At 34.6% G+C, this 13,239-nt stretch overlaps 1 protein-coding gene across 2 annotated transcripts in view; it reads right to left on the reverse strand.

The window, feature by feature from the left end:
- The window catches only part of LOC149566786 (DUF21 domain-containing protein At1g55930, chloroplastic-like), a 95,498-nt gene that overhangs the window by 59,104 nt on the left and 23,155 nt on the right, over positions 1–13,239 (reverse strand). For both annotated transcript variants that reach the window (XM_089820100.1, XM_089820099.1), the window contains exons 4-10: positions 3,610–3,687; positions 3,285–3,388; positions 2,474–2,555; positions 2,193–2,332; positions 2,003–2,085; positions 1,671–1,730; positions 1,263–1,354 (exon numbers count right to left, since the gene is read on the reverse strand). In XM_089820100.1, the coding sequence (XP_089676226.1) occupies positions 1,729–1,730; positions 2,003–2,085; positions 2,193–2,332; positions 2,474–2,555; positions 3,285–3,388; positions 3,610–3,687 (489 nt within the window). In that variant the 3' untranslated portion in view covers positions 1,263–1,354; positions 1,671–1,728. The remainder of the gene's footprint in view (positions 1–1,262; positions 1,355–1,670; positions 1,731–2,002; positions 2,086–2,192; positions 2,333–2,473; positions 2,556–3,284; positions 3,389–3,609; positions 3,688–13,239) is intronic.

The following is a 13,239-nucleotide window of genomic DNA, read 5'->3' on the forward strand; positions in this document are numbered from 1 at the left end:
TCGAATAAGCTCGTGACATGCAATGACACCCCACACCTTTAGAATTGATAAATTGAACAATAGATGCCAATCTATGACTAGTTTTAAGACCCAAAGTAACAATCTAAAGAATACAATACACCTCATCTTTTTCTTCCCAGACATAATATTTACAAGAAGAAGAAATCAGAATTTCCTGAGGAAATCATTGAAAGAATCATAATTGTCTGGTAGGTCTATCACAAAGTAGACGACTAGTTTCAAACACCATGTAGCCCCAGTAGTCTGCAGCAGACACTGTAAAGTCAGCATAGACAGATATTGCAAGCTTTCAAACATTAATCATTATAGCCACTGTAAAATCTGACACTTTGAGAGTGATGTGTACAGACAGGAACTTCTCTCTTTTTTTAAACAAATGCTGCACATCCCTTTATTTTTTGCTAAAAATAGGAATGCACTGTCATTCCCTGGCACCAGAGAATTCTCAAAAGCAAGGACAAAAGATACATTCCAAATAAAATGAAATAACAAAGTGGAAGGCTTCCCGTGACCTTGCTATGACTAAGATCAACCCTTGTCATGTAAAGTAAAGAGGAGAATGAGGAATCAACATATTCTTGAAGACTTAGCAAAGTTAACTTAATAGTGCTCACCTATTGGAATTTGTCTCATGTGATTCCAAAAAATATGCACAAGAACTGAGAAGACTCGTTCCACAAAGCAAGCAAATTTTGTGATTCTTTTCTGATGCAGACAACCCCTGTTGCTGCAAATTTATAAATCACAGTCTAAATTCTTTCAACTGTTCTGATTTTGTTGGGGGATACAGAACAGCTATCAGCTAATCACTAATTTTGAATTAGAGAGTTAAAACAGGGTAATCTTCGTAATGTTTTTAGACTATAGAGATAAATGCATATTTGTAGGCTTAGGAGTAAGTTTTGGGTGTCTTTGGAGATTAGTGATCATAGAAAAGAGACTTTGTGAACCAGCAGTAGCCAGTATTTCCTATTGAGCAAGTGCACCAAAAACCTCATTATATGTATGTTTTTAGGCTTAACAGTAAGTTTTGGGAGTTTTTGGAGACTAGAGATGAAGAGACTTTGTGAACCAACAATAACCAGAATTTTCTTTTAAGTAAGTGCACCAAAATCCTCATTATATTATTGGAAATATTGTACACTTTAGTACCTGGGACTTTTCATACCTACAAATTGAATTCAAAGAGCAGTCATATAAAGAGTTGTTTGGAGGACACAAATGAATTATGAACAGCTTACTCCTATCGTTCCACCATATTCATTGAGAACAATTGCCATGTGAACCTTCCTTATTCTGAACTCCCTCAGCAACCTCCAAATTGACATAGAATCTGAATAAAATATCAATTTACAATGTCAAAATCCACCCACAACCTTGCAAGACACTATGACTATACAAACAGCCTCACCATTACGGATATCTAAGCAATATATGTTTCAAAATTCAATTAAAAAGTGTAAAGAACTTCAACTGCTATAACTTGGAGTCTTGAATCAGGGCAACTTATGTTGCTAATAGAGAACTCAATTAATAATAGATGGTACAATACAAAAGTTGATCTCCTTTCTCTTTCTATGCTCTTAAATTGAGCATGAATTTCCATACACAACTATACAGTGTACAACTAAGAACCTAAGATCATATACCAGGAACAAAATAGGCAGGCTTGTGTGCAATATGCCCAACTGTTAGCTTTTGCAACAGCTCTGCCTACACTCAACAGAAGCCATCAATTATGTCAGTATCACATATCTTGATGTTCATATAACAAGAAAATTCATAGCCAGGATGTAAACCCTATTTGGTATTTACAACCAATTTCCTTAAAAGCTAATTTGAGAAACCTACCAAAGAACCAAAAGAGAAAAAAAACTAGTCTCCTAAAGCATCCTATAAAAATTCAATTATCAATACTAAAGACCAAATGTGTTATTATGTATCAATATGTTGAAAGTTATTAGGTATCATCTAACAGTACATGCCTGTTCAACATAATCCAGCATGTCCATTGCATATGCAATTCCAACAATGTTATCAACACGCCGTTCAAAAACAGGTACCCTAGAAGTTAAGATATAGCAGTATGCTAATTGTGAGTGCATTTCCAAGAGCAAAATGCCTTGACAGTAGTAAAACAGTAGATGGCCCTCATTACGAAGGAAATGTACCTGGAATATTGGTAGGTCACCCAAAGGTTACGAAATTCCATCAAGGTGGCATCAACATCAATAGCAACTACATCTACCAAAGGAGTCATCACTTTTCCTACAGAAGTGTCCTTGAAATCTAAAACATTCTCAATCATGTCCTTCACAAATAAAAAGAATAGCATATCATCAGTATACTCTTAACTCACAACTACAAGAAAGAACCATAGCTTTGCCATCTTTGCACACATCTGTGCCCTCTTACCTTAAGAAAGTTAAAAAGAGTGACAAAAATGACACACCTGCTCTTCTTCTTCGATTGCCCCACTCAGCTCTGCACCCCTCAACATAAGTTTGAGCTCATCCTCAGTGACAAGGGGTTCGCTACAAGGAAAGATATCAATATAGCAGTTTTAAATGACAAATAATAAAAATATCAAGCACAAATATTCTAGCTTTTACAAAATTGTAAAACTTTTGGCCCATGTCTCCCTATTTTACCTAAAGCAAGGACCAATTATCAATTCAAAATTCAAATAATCAGCTCACTAATCATAACATGGGCAATTAAGTAATCTTTGAAGAAAGTGTAAATTTTATCACTAGAACAATATATAAGTTGCTGATGGAAGTGGATACAATGTCAGGAAGTGTTTCAGCTACTGAATTAAACTGGGATATGTTCTGAATACATCAAATTCTTTTAATATGGTGAGCTCTATATCGAAGGACTATTGAACCTGCAACCCTTTCATATAGACTCTTATAAATAAAGTTCCAAAAGGGAAAGGGTGAGCTTAAATAATATAAAATTAAACTTACAAAAGTCTACCTATGTAGTTAAATAACAATCACATAAAAGGCTTGCCAAAATTTTGCTGATAACAAATGCTGCTTGCGGAGGAAAACGGAAGAGAAAGAAATTCTACCTGGTTCACATCACATGCACAGATTCAAAGTGATGCAAGAAGGTCCTATTAAATACATACCTATCTATTTCATACAGTACTATGTGTGCATAAATTAAAAAGGTAATGATGAAGTAGTATAGAGAACAGATTTGGAAGAATTAAACATAATTGGCATACTCTGGAATCGTATAGTAATTAGTACCTTCTGCTCTTCAGTCCCAAGATCTTCAACATACCCACAGATAAAGCTGTGCAAACCTGACCTACTGGATACAACACTAAAGAAATTAAGGCCACTGGCCTTACCTGCAGCAAAAGTCAAAGAAAACTGCCCTTATAAGAGCTATCATAAAACCAATCTTCTGTAAGAAACAGAATGCATTTATTGCCAATCATGTCCTCTCTGCACATTGTTATCAACTGACATGGGCTTTTTTTAAAGCATGTGCCCAATATTATTGTCTCAAGACCATGATGTAAAAAGCCATGCCTTAGCATCTGCAGGATTTCAAAGAATACAGCCTTACCACAAATCGCGCCACTTCTGTTGCATTATGTACAGCTATGCTCTTAGGAGTAATTTCAGTAAGCAGTAAAACAACAACCTGCCAAATATTATCAGTTAGAATGTTCAAAAATTCACACCAAAGATGTTGATCGTACTCAACATCAGTACAATTGAAAACATGAGGTAGCAAGTTGACAATGTATTTACAATGTAAACTATGCCAAGGGTGGCCCCAAAACACAATAATGATTAAAAGAAAAGGCTTGAGGTTATATTATAAAATTTGATTATTTATTTCAATAATTTTTTCTAATAAATATCCATGCATCTCACACCACTTTACAAATAAGCAAATTTAGATCAGGCATATCAATTAACAGCCCTCTCATGGAAGACAAAAAGATAGTTAGAGCAACCACTTTAGAACCAATCTGTAAGAAGATTATGTATTTTCTAAAAGCATTGACTATTGACAATGGACGTAACATGTTCAACTCATAGTTCTGACAAGAATTGAGTTCTAGTTAAGGCTGAGAGCTCTCTTCCACAAAGAATGTCTAACATCTGTCTTTCCAAAACAAGAAAAGTCTTGATTACTGACAGCAAGTCTTTAAAGTTTAGTTTTACTGAATCCGCTCAGATAGAGATCACAAAAAACATATCCTAATCTGCCTGCGTCAAATTGAAAAGTCTTCTGGAAGTTTGTCTTGACTCTTAAAAATAGCTAGACTGAGAACTTTGACATAACATATTGTATCAGGGAAGTTCCCTGACTGTTGGCAACCATATCTATAATTTCCTGACAAGTAGAATAAAATAAAAATCATTAATGTCCGCAAAATACACAAAGTAGGTCAAAGGGACTCAAAACATATGAGTTACATTATAAAATTAATGGGAAGATGCTATTGAGGTGTATGTCATCTCATTCGGTGATTTGTATGGTTTTGAAGCAAAATGCGCAAGAAAAGGCAGATTAGATAAACTGTTCTTGGTAATATTGAAGGATCAAATATAGTAGTTCTCCTCCATGTTTTAGATGATAAAGGACATGTTTCAACTTTTTCCTGCTTTCTGCACCTCCAAAAATAAAGGATTATTACAGAAAATATTACCTTTGTTTGCAACCTATAACACAAAACTCCATAAAAATCAGGATGTACTTTATCGAGATGCAATAAATTTTAAACTTCCCTCTCTAATGCATCCCTACAATCAAGTTAATATGTATACACAATGACCAGTGCTAGGGTAGTTTATTTGAGAGGAAAAAGGTATCTCCATAAAAGGAGAAAGATCAGGTTGTTTCCAAATAAAACTTTGCTACATCGTCCTTCACATTCTTTGAAATAAGAGAAAAAGTTGAACATGTCAAAAAATAAGTAGCATGGTGATGGATTATTCTGTTATAAGGGATAAGTACTGTAGTCAATAACAGTTCAACATCTTGCATATGCAGCTATAAATCTTCACATTATATCCCATGGAAAGGAGAAATACAAAAAGGGCATCCAATCCCATAGACATGGGGAGATAGGAATATTATGCTGTGCAACTCACCGATCTTCCAGTACATTCTAGATTTACTTGAAGGAGCTTAAAAAGATGACAATCCCATTAGGGTTCAAGTACTATGGTTTTATGTGCTTCTGAATATAGTTCTTGTCTTCCTTTTGCTTCAAATTGCCATATTAGCCCTCATGTAAGAAATGTCAATTTGAAAATTTGGAAGAAACCCCCAAATGAGAATCACTAATCATCATTTTCATCATAACTCTGAAGCTCATCTATTTTCATTTTTCCATCTATGCTGAGGTCTTTATTCCATTGTTATGCACTTAATCAGAATGTTCAATGCATTAAAATTTACCATTTGACATGTATTCTGAAAAACTAATACACCTAAAATTATCCACTTTGCCATACAAATTACATCATCTAGTGCCTTTTCTTTTGATAAGTTGGTTTTCATCACTTAAATATTCATATGCAATAAATTTAGATGATAAACTCTTTCCAACACTCATTTTCAAAAAGTGAGTTAAAGTAATGAAACGGGGAGAGAGAAGAATTCAAATGGAGTGTGATGGAGAAACTTGTGTGTGGGAAACCTTTCATTCAACACTCATAAATAATCGTTTTATTTTGTAATGTCCCCTTCCGCTGAGCAGCTGGAAGTCTCTTTTAGCCTATTTAATTCCCCTAGGATATTTCAGACTTCTTGAATTTTAAAATAGTCCTAAGCTTCTTAGGATTAATCAGAAGCTGAACCTTCATTATTTAATAAACTTTGTTTTGTGTCAATGGAAAATTTATAAAGTTGGTCACTTTGTGTGCGGGATTATAAAAAAAGATATTATAAAGTAGCTTTATATGAAAAAAGACATTAATATTTAACAAAATTATTTATATAACTGAAGTTCTGGAAAGTTCTAGGAGGGTTTTAAAAGAAGGTTCTGAAAGCTCATTTGATTACTTTGAATTGTTCATTGCTGACTTATGTTCAGCAATGTGGTCATAGGATGAAAACCCTTTGGCAAAGATTGGTTTCAGTGGTGAGAGATATTGTCATGTCCCCTTCTTGAAATGGGATTAAATGATAAACAATAATCATTCAATCAAAAATATTTAAGAAAAAAATTAAAAACAATTAAAATTTAGTTCAGTTAAACAAACAGTCAAAGGGCATGAATAAAAGTTGTGTCTCCCTCAAATGAGAGGTATAAAAGGGAGAGAAGAGGAATTTATTTTATGGGAAAAGGGGAGGAGGAAGAAAGAGTGGAGCATGGGAATTAAGGAAGGATTGAGGGAAAGGAAAGGGAGGAAAATAAGGAAGCGATTTTAAAAAGATGAAGGGTTGTCATTATGAAGGGTTGTGACTGTTCGAAAGGGTTGTGGCTCTTTGAAAGGGTTGTGATTATGAAGCGTTGTGACTTTTTGAAAGGGTTGTGATTATGAAGCGTTGTGACATTTTGAAAGGGTTGTGACTTTTAAAAAGGGTTGTTGTCATTAAGAAGAGTTATGACTCTTCGAAAGGTTTGTAATCATGAAGGTTTGTGACTCTTTGAAAGAGTTGTAATCATGAAGTTTTGTGACTCTTCAAAAGGGTTTAAATCATGAAGGGTTGTGACTCTTGCCAAAAGGCAGAGATGATTAAGAGGTGTGACCTCTCCCTTGCATGAGAAGACACAAAGGAGGAAGATCAAATGGAATGGGTAAAAAAGGAGTAGGGGAGATCTAGAGCAGATTCAAAGCAGAAGTATCAGGAGGGATCTGAAATAAACATTAAACAGGAAAGAAGAAAATAAGATATGTAGATTCAGAAAAAGAAGATAGGCAGATCTTAAATGGGATATGTGCAGATTTAATGGTAGTAAAGACAGATTTGAGAGGTGAGAGATAGGAAGTGAAAGGGGCAGCAGTGTTTGTCAAACAAATGTATATTTTCATAACCAAAGGGTTTACCCTTTCATATGGGCATTAACAAATGAAAGGGTCCGACTCCCTAAACTCAAAGGGGATGCAAAAGAAATTCTTTGAAGAAGGGCATGGAATCAAAAAGGAGGATCAATTGCGAGAATTATTTATTATTCTCAAAGGCAACAAGAAAAGTGGTGACTCAAATCTTATGAAAGGTGGCGACCCTTTCACTTGTAATTATAAAGGGCAGATCATTCCAAGAAAACATCAATGCATCATCACTAATTAGTAATTAATTCATCACAAAGTCAAGCAATCTATCAATCAGCAAAGGTTGAATCAAACAATCTGTCAATTAGCAAAGATCAATTCAACAAAGTGAATAAACAAGCAATCAAATTATCACCAATCAATATGTAATATTCCTGATTAATCTCACACACCAAGAACCCCTTTAATCTTGAGAGGTTTTTCTGTCAATCATTTTTCATGGTATGAATTAGTTTTCCTGAATTTCTTGAGATCAATTGATTACTAAGGAAATAGGTTTGAGAGTTTGTTTAACCAGCAGCTTCTCATTTATCTGCAATAGTTGTCATACAAATTACAAAACTAGCACTGTGTACACAATCCAGCAATAAATAGAATACTACTTCCTTCCCAGTCCTAATAGCAATGACATTATTAATTTACAAATATTTCTCCAGAAAACATTCTCATAATGACAAACATTATTTCCAGGAAAGCATACTTGATGAAGATTTTATTCATGCATAAGCTCACAGCCACAAGATATACAGTTCTTCATAAAGTTTTTTACAAAGGAACAAACCATAAAGCACAGCAGTTTGATATGATAGAAAATAACACCTAGAATCAGTAACTACAAACCTTGCAATGAAGTTCGGCGAATTTTTGATAATATTGGCACCCTCTGAGTTTGTCACGGCGGAATCAATGCTAATCGTGCCAAGGACTGCATGCAAGAAGAAACAATGACAATCTACTGAAGATTGACTCCTGAGCCAAAGGTCAACACCCAGTCAATACTCCTCGACCTGTAGATTTCCAGCAATGGGCCTCCCTTTTTGATTGATGAAAGCCACACGTTGGCAACCTTTAAAGTTCCTCACAGCATACAGAACAGAAATCCACAATAGCACCCTGTAAGTCGGGTTACACGTCACAGCACATTGACGGCAATCAAAGACTCCATGACTCCAACCCTTTCACAGCTCCAAACTTCCTAACTCGCAGACTTATCTCTTAATCTAAAACACCTTAAAACAATCCTGTCTCTCCATCGCATACTTTCAAGTTTCAGCAATAATCGATGTGTTCAATGGTGAATCCAGAAGCAGAGATTGGGTTTGCATCCAATCTTTGTTTTATGGATTTTTGCCCCTAAAACAGTTGCAGACTTGAGAAAAGAAAAGTAGTTTCAATGTTCAAAACTCCCATCCCTGACCCAATGAAGCTTCTGCCTTTATATTTTCAAATGTGCCCTCTCTTCAGCGTTACAATATGAGCACTCAAATATCATCAAATGAACATTAGCACTTAAAGTAGTCACCATTATTTTATAAATTTATAATAAATGAGATAATTCTATTAAATTTTCCCTTTTCACCATAAAGTCTGCTACTGTCTAGCATCCCTTCAAAAATGAATAACTAGCCTACAAGGATAAGAAATTAGGCTAACCATGCTCCTGGAAAGGCTACGGAAGGAAAGGGAACAATGCACAATTCTAGAGTTCCAAAACTCGCCATGACTGGCCCAGATTCAGTGAATCATGAGCTGTGTAACCCCGGAGGAGTCACAGGGGCTCGGACTGGACCGAGTCAGGGATGTGAATCATTGAGTCATGGCAGGTCATGAGTCAGAGACTGACTCTCCAAGTCCTAATGATGGAACTCAACCGGCGGAAATAAAGTTTTGTGCCTAAAAAACATAAAAACAGAATGTAAAGATGACACCTCCAACTTCACAGGCTCATCCATACAGCCACTTATTACCTCAATCCGGCATATCATTTCCGCCATGATTTCCAAGCGGATAAGGCAGTTCTTGGTGGGTTCTATTAAGTGGTAAAGAAGATGTATTCTGCTGATACCAGAACTACACTTGTGAGGCCTCGCCCCGACCCATCCTAGCATCAATGATACATTATCATTTTGATACTCATGACTCGATATGTCAGAACATTATTTGATGCACTGAACACTATTATGCTATTTTACAATGTGTGATGCTTTACTTCAGTTATTTGATTTCGTCATTTAATGCTTTATGAACATGTATAAGGATGAAATAAATGGATGCAAACTAACACATTGATTATGCAATTCTAAAGGTTGGAAATATGAGTAGAATTAGATAAACAAATTGATTATTAGGAAATGGATGCCTTAATTTATATGATTTTTCTGATACGTAATTTACATAATGCATGTGATCTCTTGATCTACTGATGTGTGCAATGAGTGTGCAAGAAAATTAGCCGAGAAAACTCAATGGAAAGGCAGGACTAAATCACTTGTTAATTTTGTGCTATCTTGCATTGTAATTCTTTAAAGGTTGTTATTTGGTTTTACCATCCTCTAGCTTTTAATTGCTATTATTAAGTCTTTAAGGCCTAAAAACATTAAATTTAAGCACCTTAGGGGTAAGGGTATGGGTGGGGAGTATTTTTCAACCCTTTAGCCTCCTTGGTTGACTTTTAAGGTCACTCAAAAACTCTATTTTTGGTTGATTGCGAAAATTGGTTATCTCCTTCATGAGTAGGTGACTCAAAACTCCATCTTGAGTTTACTTGAAGTCTAGTTGAGTTAAGGGTCATACTTAGAGGCATTTTTGGAGAAATTTGGTTTTGTCACCCAAACCTCTAGCTTTAGAGGAAGTTTTGAAGATTGAAGGAAGAAAAAGGAAAGCTCTTCTCAACCCACCATTTGCCATCACTCTTTGTGAAGGTAGGAGTTCTTCACTCCTTTGAGTTGTTCTTCATGTGCTCATGCTTGAATCATGTTTGAATCTTGCATAAGGTTTTGTGTTGTTTATGTATTGCTTGCTTGTGTGTTGGGGTTAATTGGGAGGGAACTTATCTTATTTTCTTTTGATGGTATTTCCATGCTTGCTTGATGTTTTGTGTTTTGAGAGGATTTCATGAGGATTGTCTTGGCATCACTCACCCTTGGATTAGGAAGAAGTGGCCATGTACAGGGGTAGGGCTTTAGTTGGACCTCAATGGTGAGAGTCTCCTTTCATGGTGAGAGGAGGGAAAGAGGGTAGGGAGTATGGGCCCCTACTTGTCATCACATACCTTGTTGATATTGTGAAATCTTGAATATGGAAAGGAATGAACATCCTTGTGATAGTAGCCTCGAAAGGGCCTTGTAAAAGAATGAAAATTCTTGAAGTTTTAGCTCCGAAAGGGCCATGTTATGGTATAGTGATTGACATCTCCCATTGGGAAAATCCACCTCCCCCCTAGTCAAGTCCTATGTTTGGATCTATTGTGCAAACCGGGTTTGGGATGCATGCTTGAATTGTTCATCTCATTGTGTTGTTTTACCTCCATGTTGGTTCTTGTCTCTCCCATGGTTTCCTTGATGCATTGAAGACATTGGAGAAGTTCTCTTGTGAAAGCCCTCGAAGAAATTTCAATTGAATTGTAATATTATGTAAAATGTACTTGAATTTTGATGTATTGGTAAAGACATCAAGTTTTTTTACTGGTTCTTTCCCAATGGAGCCTTGAACCAGGATGAATAATATAGAAAAAAAATAAGATTATGAAAAGCTCCTTGTATTGCTCTCATGTGATTTCAAGTTTTTGCATGTGTTTAGGAGAAAATAGAACGTTAGATAATGCCTTTGAATTCTGAATTTCCAAGTTTTCAATTATGTAATGAAAAGCAATTGGATATGTTAAAGTTTTCAATTTGATGTTATAAGTATTAAGAAGAAATGGAAATCCTACATTGTGAGCACAAAGTTAATTCTCTCATTGTTAAGTTTCATAATTGACACAATCAATTCGATCAAGAATTATGCATCACCTTGAGATCTGAATATAGGATCCTATTCCTTGTTATATAATGATTAATAAAACATAAATTTTAGGAGGAAAGACAAAAGATTACAACCTTACTTATACCCTTGTATTATTATGCTTGTTAAGAAGAAATCAAGGTTATAACAAGGATAGAGAACACTAAATTACTCAACAACAAAACATTATAGCTTAATGAGAAAATTTTTACTTAGACAAAAAAAAAAGGGCTTCAAAAAAATAAATTGTGCACCTCCAGGAGCAAAAGCTCTCTGGAAAGTGTATGGAGAGAAATTTTATTTCTCCAAGTTCACAGAGCATATTCCTGGATTGATTCTTTTCTAAAGGAAATAAAATAACACAAAATCAAATAAGAAATGAATGTAATCCTACAATCAAATCCGTTGATGCAAGTATACATATTTAATATATTAAATTTAATATTTATATTTATTTTGCCTAACATTTCCTACCATATTCACCTAATAAACTTTTTAAAGTTAATGCTCTCTTCTCTCTCCCTTACCCTTGCTTTATTATCCTATTGAAGGGCTAGGCGTGGGTAACCCCATCCACCTGCCACATCAAGTACGTATGTCAAATCGACATGGGGAGTAAGGGAGGTTGGTGTTGATTTTGTTTTAAAAAAATATATACATTACAAACTTTCATCCTAACTACCCAATCCCCTTTCCCCAAGCACTGACCCTTCCCAACCCTCACACACGCAATGGTATGAGGCAGGCCTGCGCTGACAGGCTTAGGTCAGCGAACAGGCCCCATTGGGCAGCGCGCTGTCCTAAAGGGAAGCGACCCACTTGTCTTGTGACATGGGAGGGAGGGTAGGACTTAGGTTAGTTATAGGGGTAATTTTGGATTAGTTTGTGTAGGTTAGCTTAGGGTGATGAGTAGTTGTAGTCTAGGTTAGTTATAGGGGTAGTTTAATATTATTATTTTTTATTGTTTGTCGTGTATTAGTTGTCAAGTAAGTTTAAGCATTAGATTGAATTTAGATTAGTAAGTAGATGTAATAAAATTTCTTTTGAAATTTAGTTTGGTGTTATATGTGGCATTAGTATAATATTTTAGTATGCAATCTAGGTAGGTATTTGATTTGTAGTTCAATATTAATTATTTATTTTGTTAGTTTAGGGTATATTATTTTATTCATAATTATACTTATGTTGTCAGTTAGGCTTTAACTCTGATGTTCTTAATAAAGTTAGTATAGAATGGTATCTTAATTGTTAGGTTATTATTAGATCTAATTTAAAAGTTTGAGTTGAATTTAATGTATATTAATTAAAATAGCTTTAATGCTTTATTATCTAGTTTATACTATTGGGGAGATAAATTAGATTAATCTTAATATTGACATTTTAACATTTGACTTAAATTTATAATAGTTTGGAATAAAGCTTAGTTTAACTTATAGATTTAATTGAATTAAACCTAGTCTCAATTTCAATTGTAAATAATAAGTTAATGAGTTAGTTTAGGTTTTGATTAAAGTTATACACATAGTTAGCTTGGTTGAATAGTAAAATTTTATTTGATCTTCTAGAGTTTCGGATTCCCTTATATGTTTAATGGTTTAGAATTTAATGTCGATCAAGTTATTAAGTTAATAAGAGGGACTAGCCAATTAGATCACCTTTAGGGTTAGTGATTTATTTCTCGTAATTAAATTGTATTATTAAAACAAATTGATGAATTATGACTTTAGTTAAATAGATTAGTCATCTAATTTCATTAATGGATTTGCTAAGAGACTATCAGTTCACCCAAATAATCACTTTTGCGAAATGATCAAACTGAGTCGTAAACCTATTACTTATCTATGGTGATCTTGCATTTAGCTTCTCAGTACCTTTGTCTATCTGTATCTTAAACCCTATCGACCGCATTATCTTATTGAATCATAGTCTTTGCTATAAAATAAAATAAAATAAAAAAAATTGTGTGCGTTTTTGCTCTTATATTTTGGGCATGACAACATTGCACAAGATAAAGGCATTTGATAATGCAACAGAGAAGTTGTTTAGTGTTAATCAAATGTGCAAAGCCCCTCACACAGAATTGCAGCCAGGTGAAAATATATGTTACTGCATAATTTGATTTTATAATTTAGTCTTAAAATTGGAAATGAGACTGATTTTTTTTCTTTTCCTTATT

Source organism: Cupressus sempervirens, chromosome 3, assembly GCF_028749045.1.
Source record: "Cupressus sempervirens isolate cs-2001-9-10 chromosome 3, ASM2874904v1, whole genome shotgun sequence".
Lineage (NCBI taxonomy): Eukaryota > Viridiplantae > Streptophyta > Pinopsida > Cupressales > Cupressaceae > Cupressus > Cupressus sempervirens.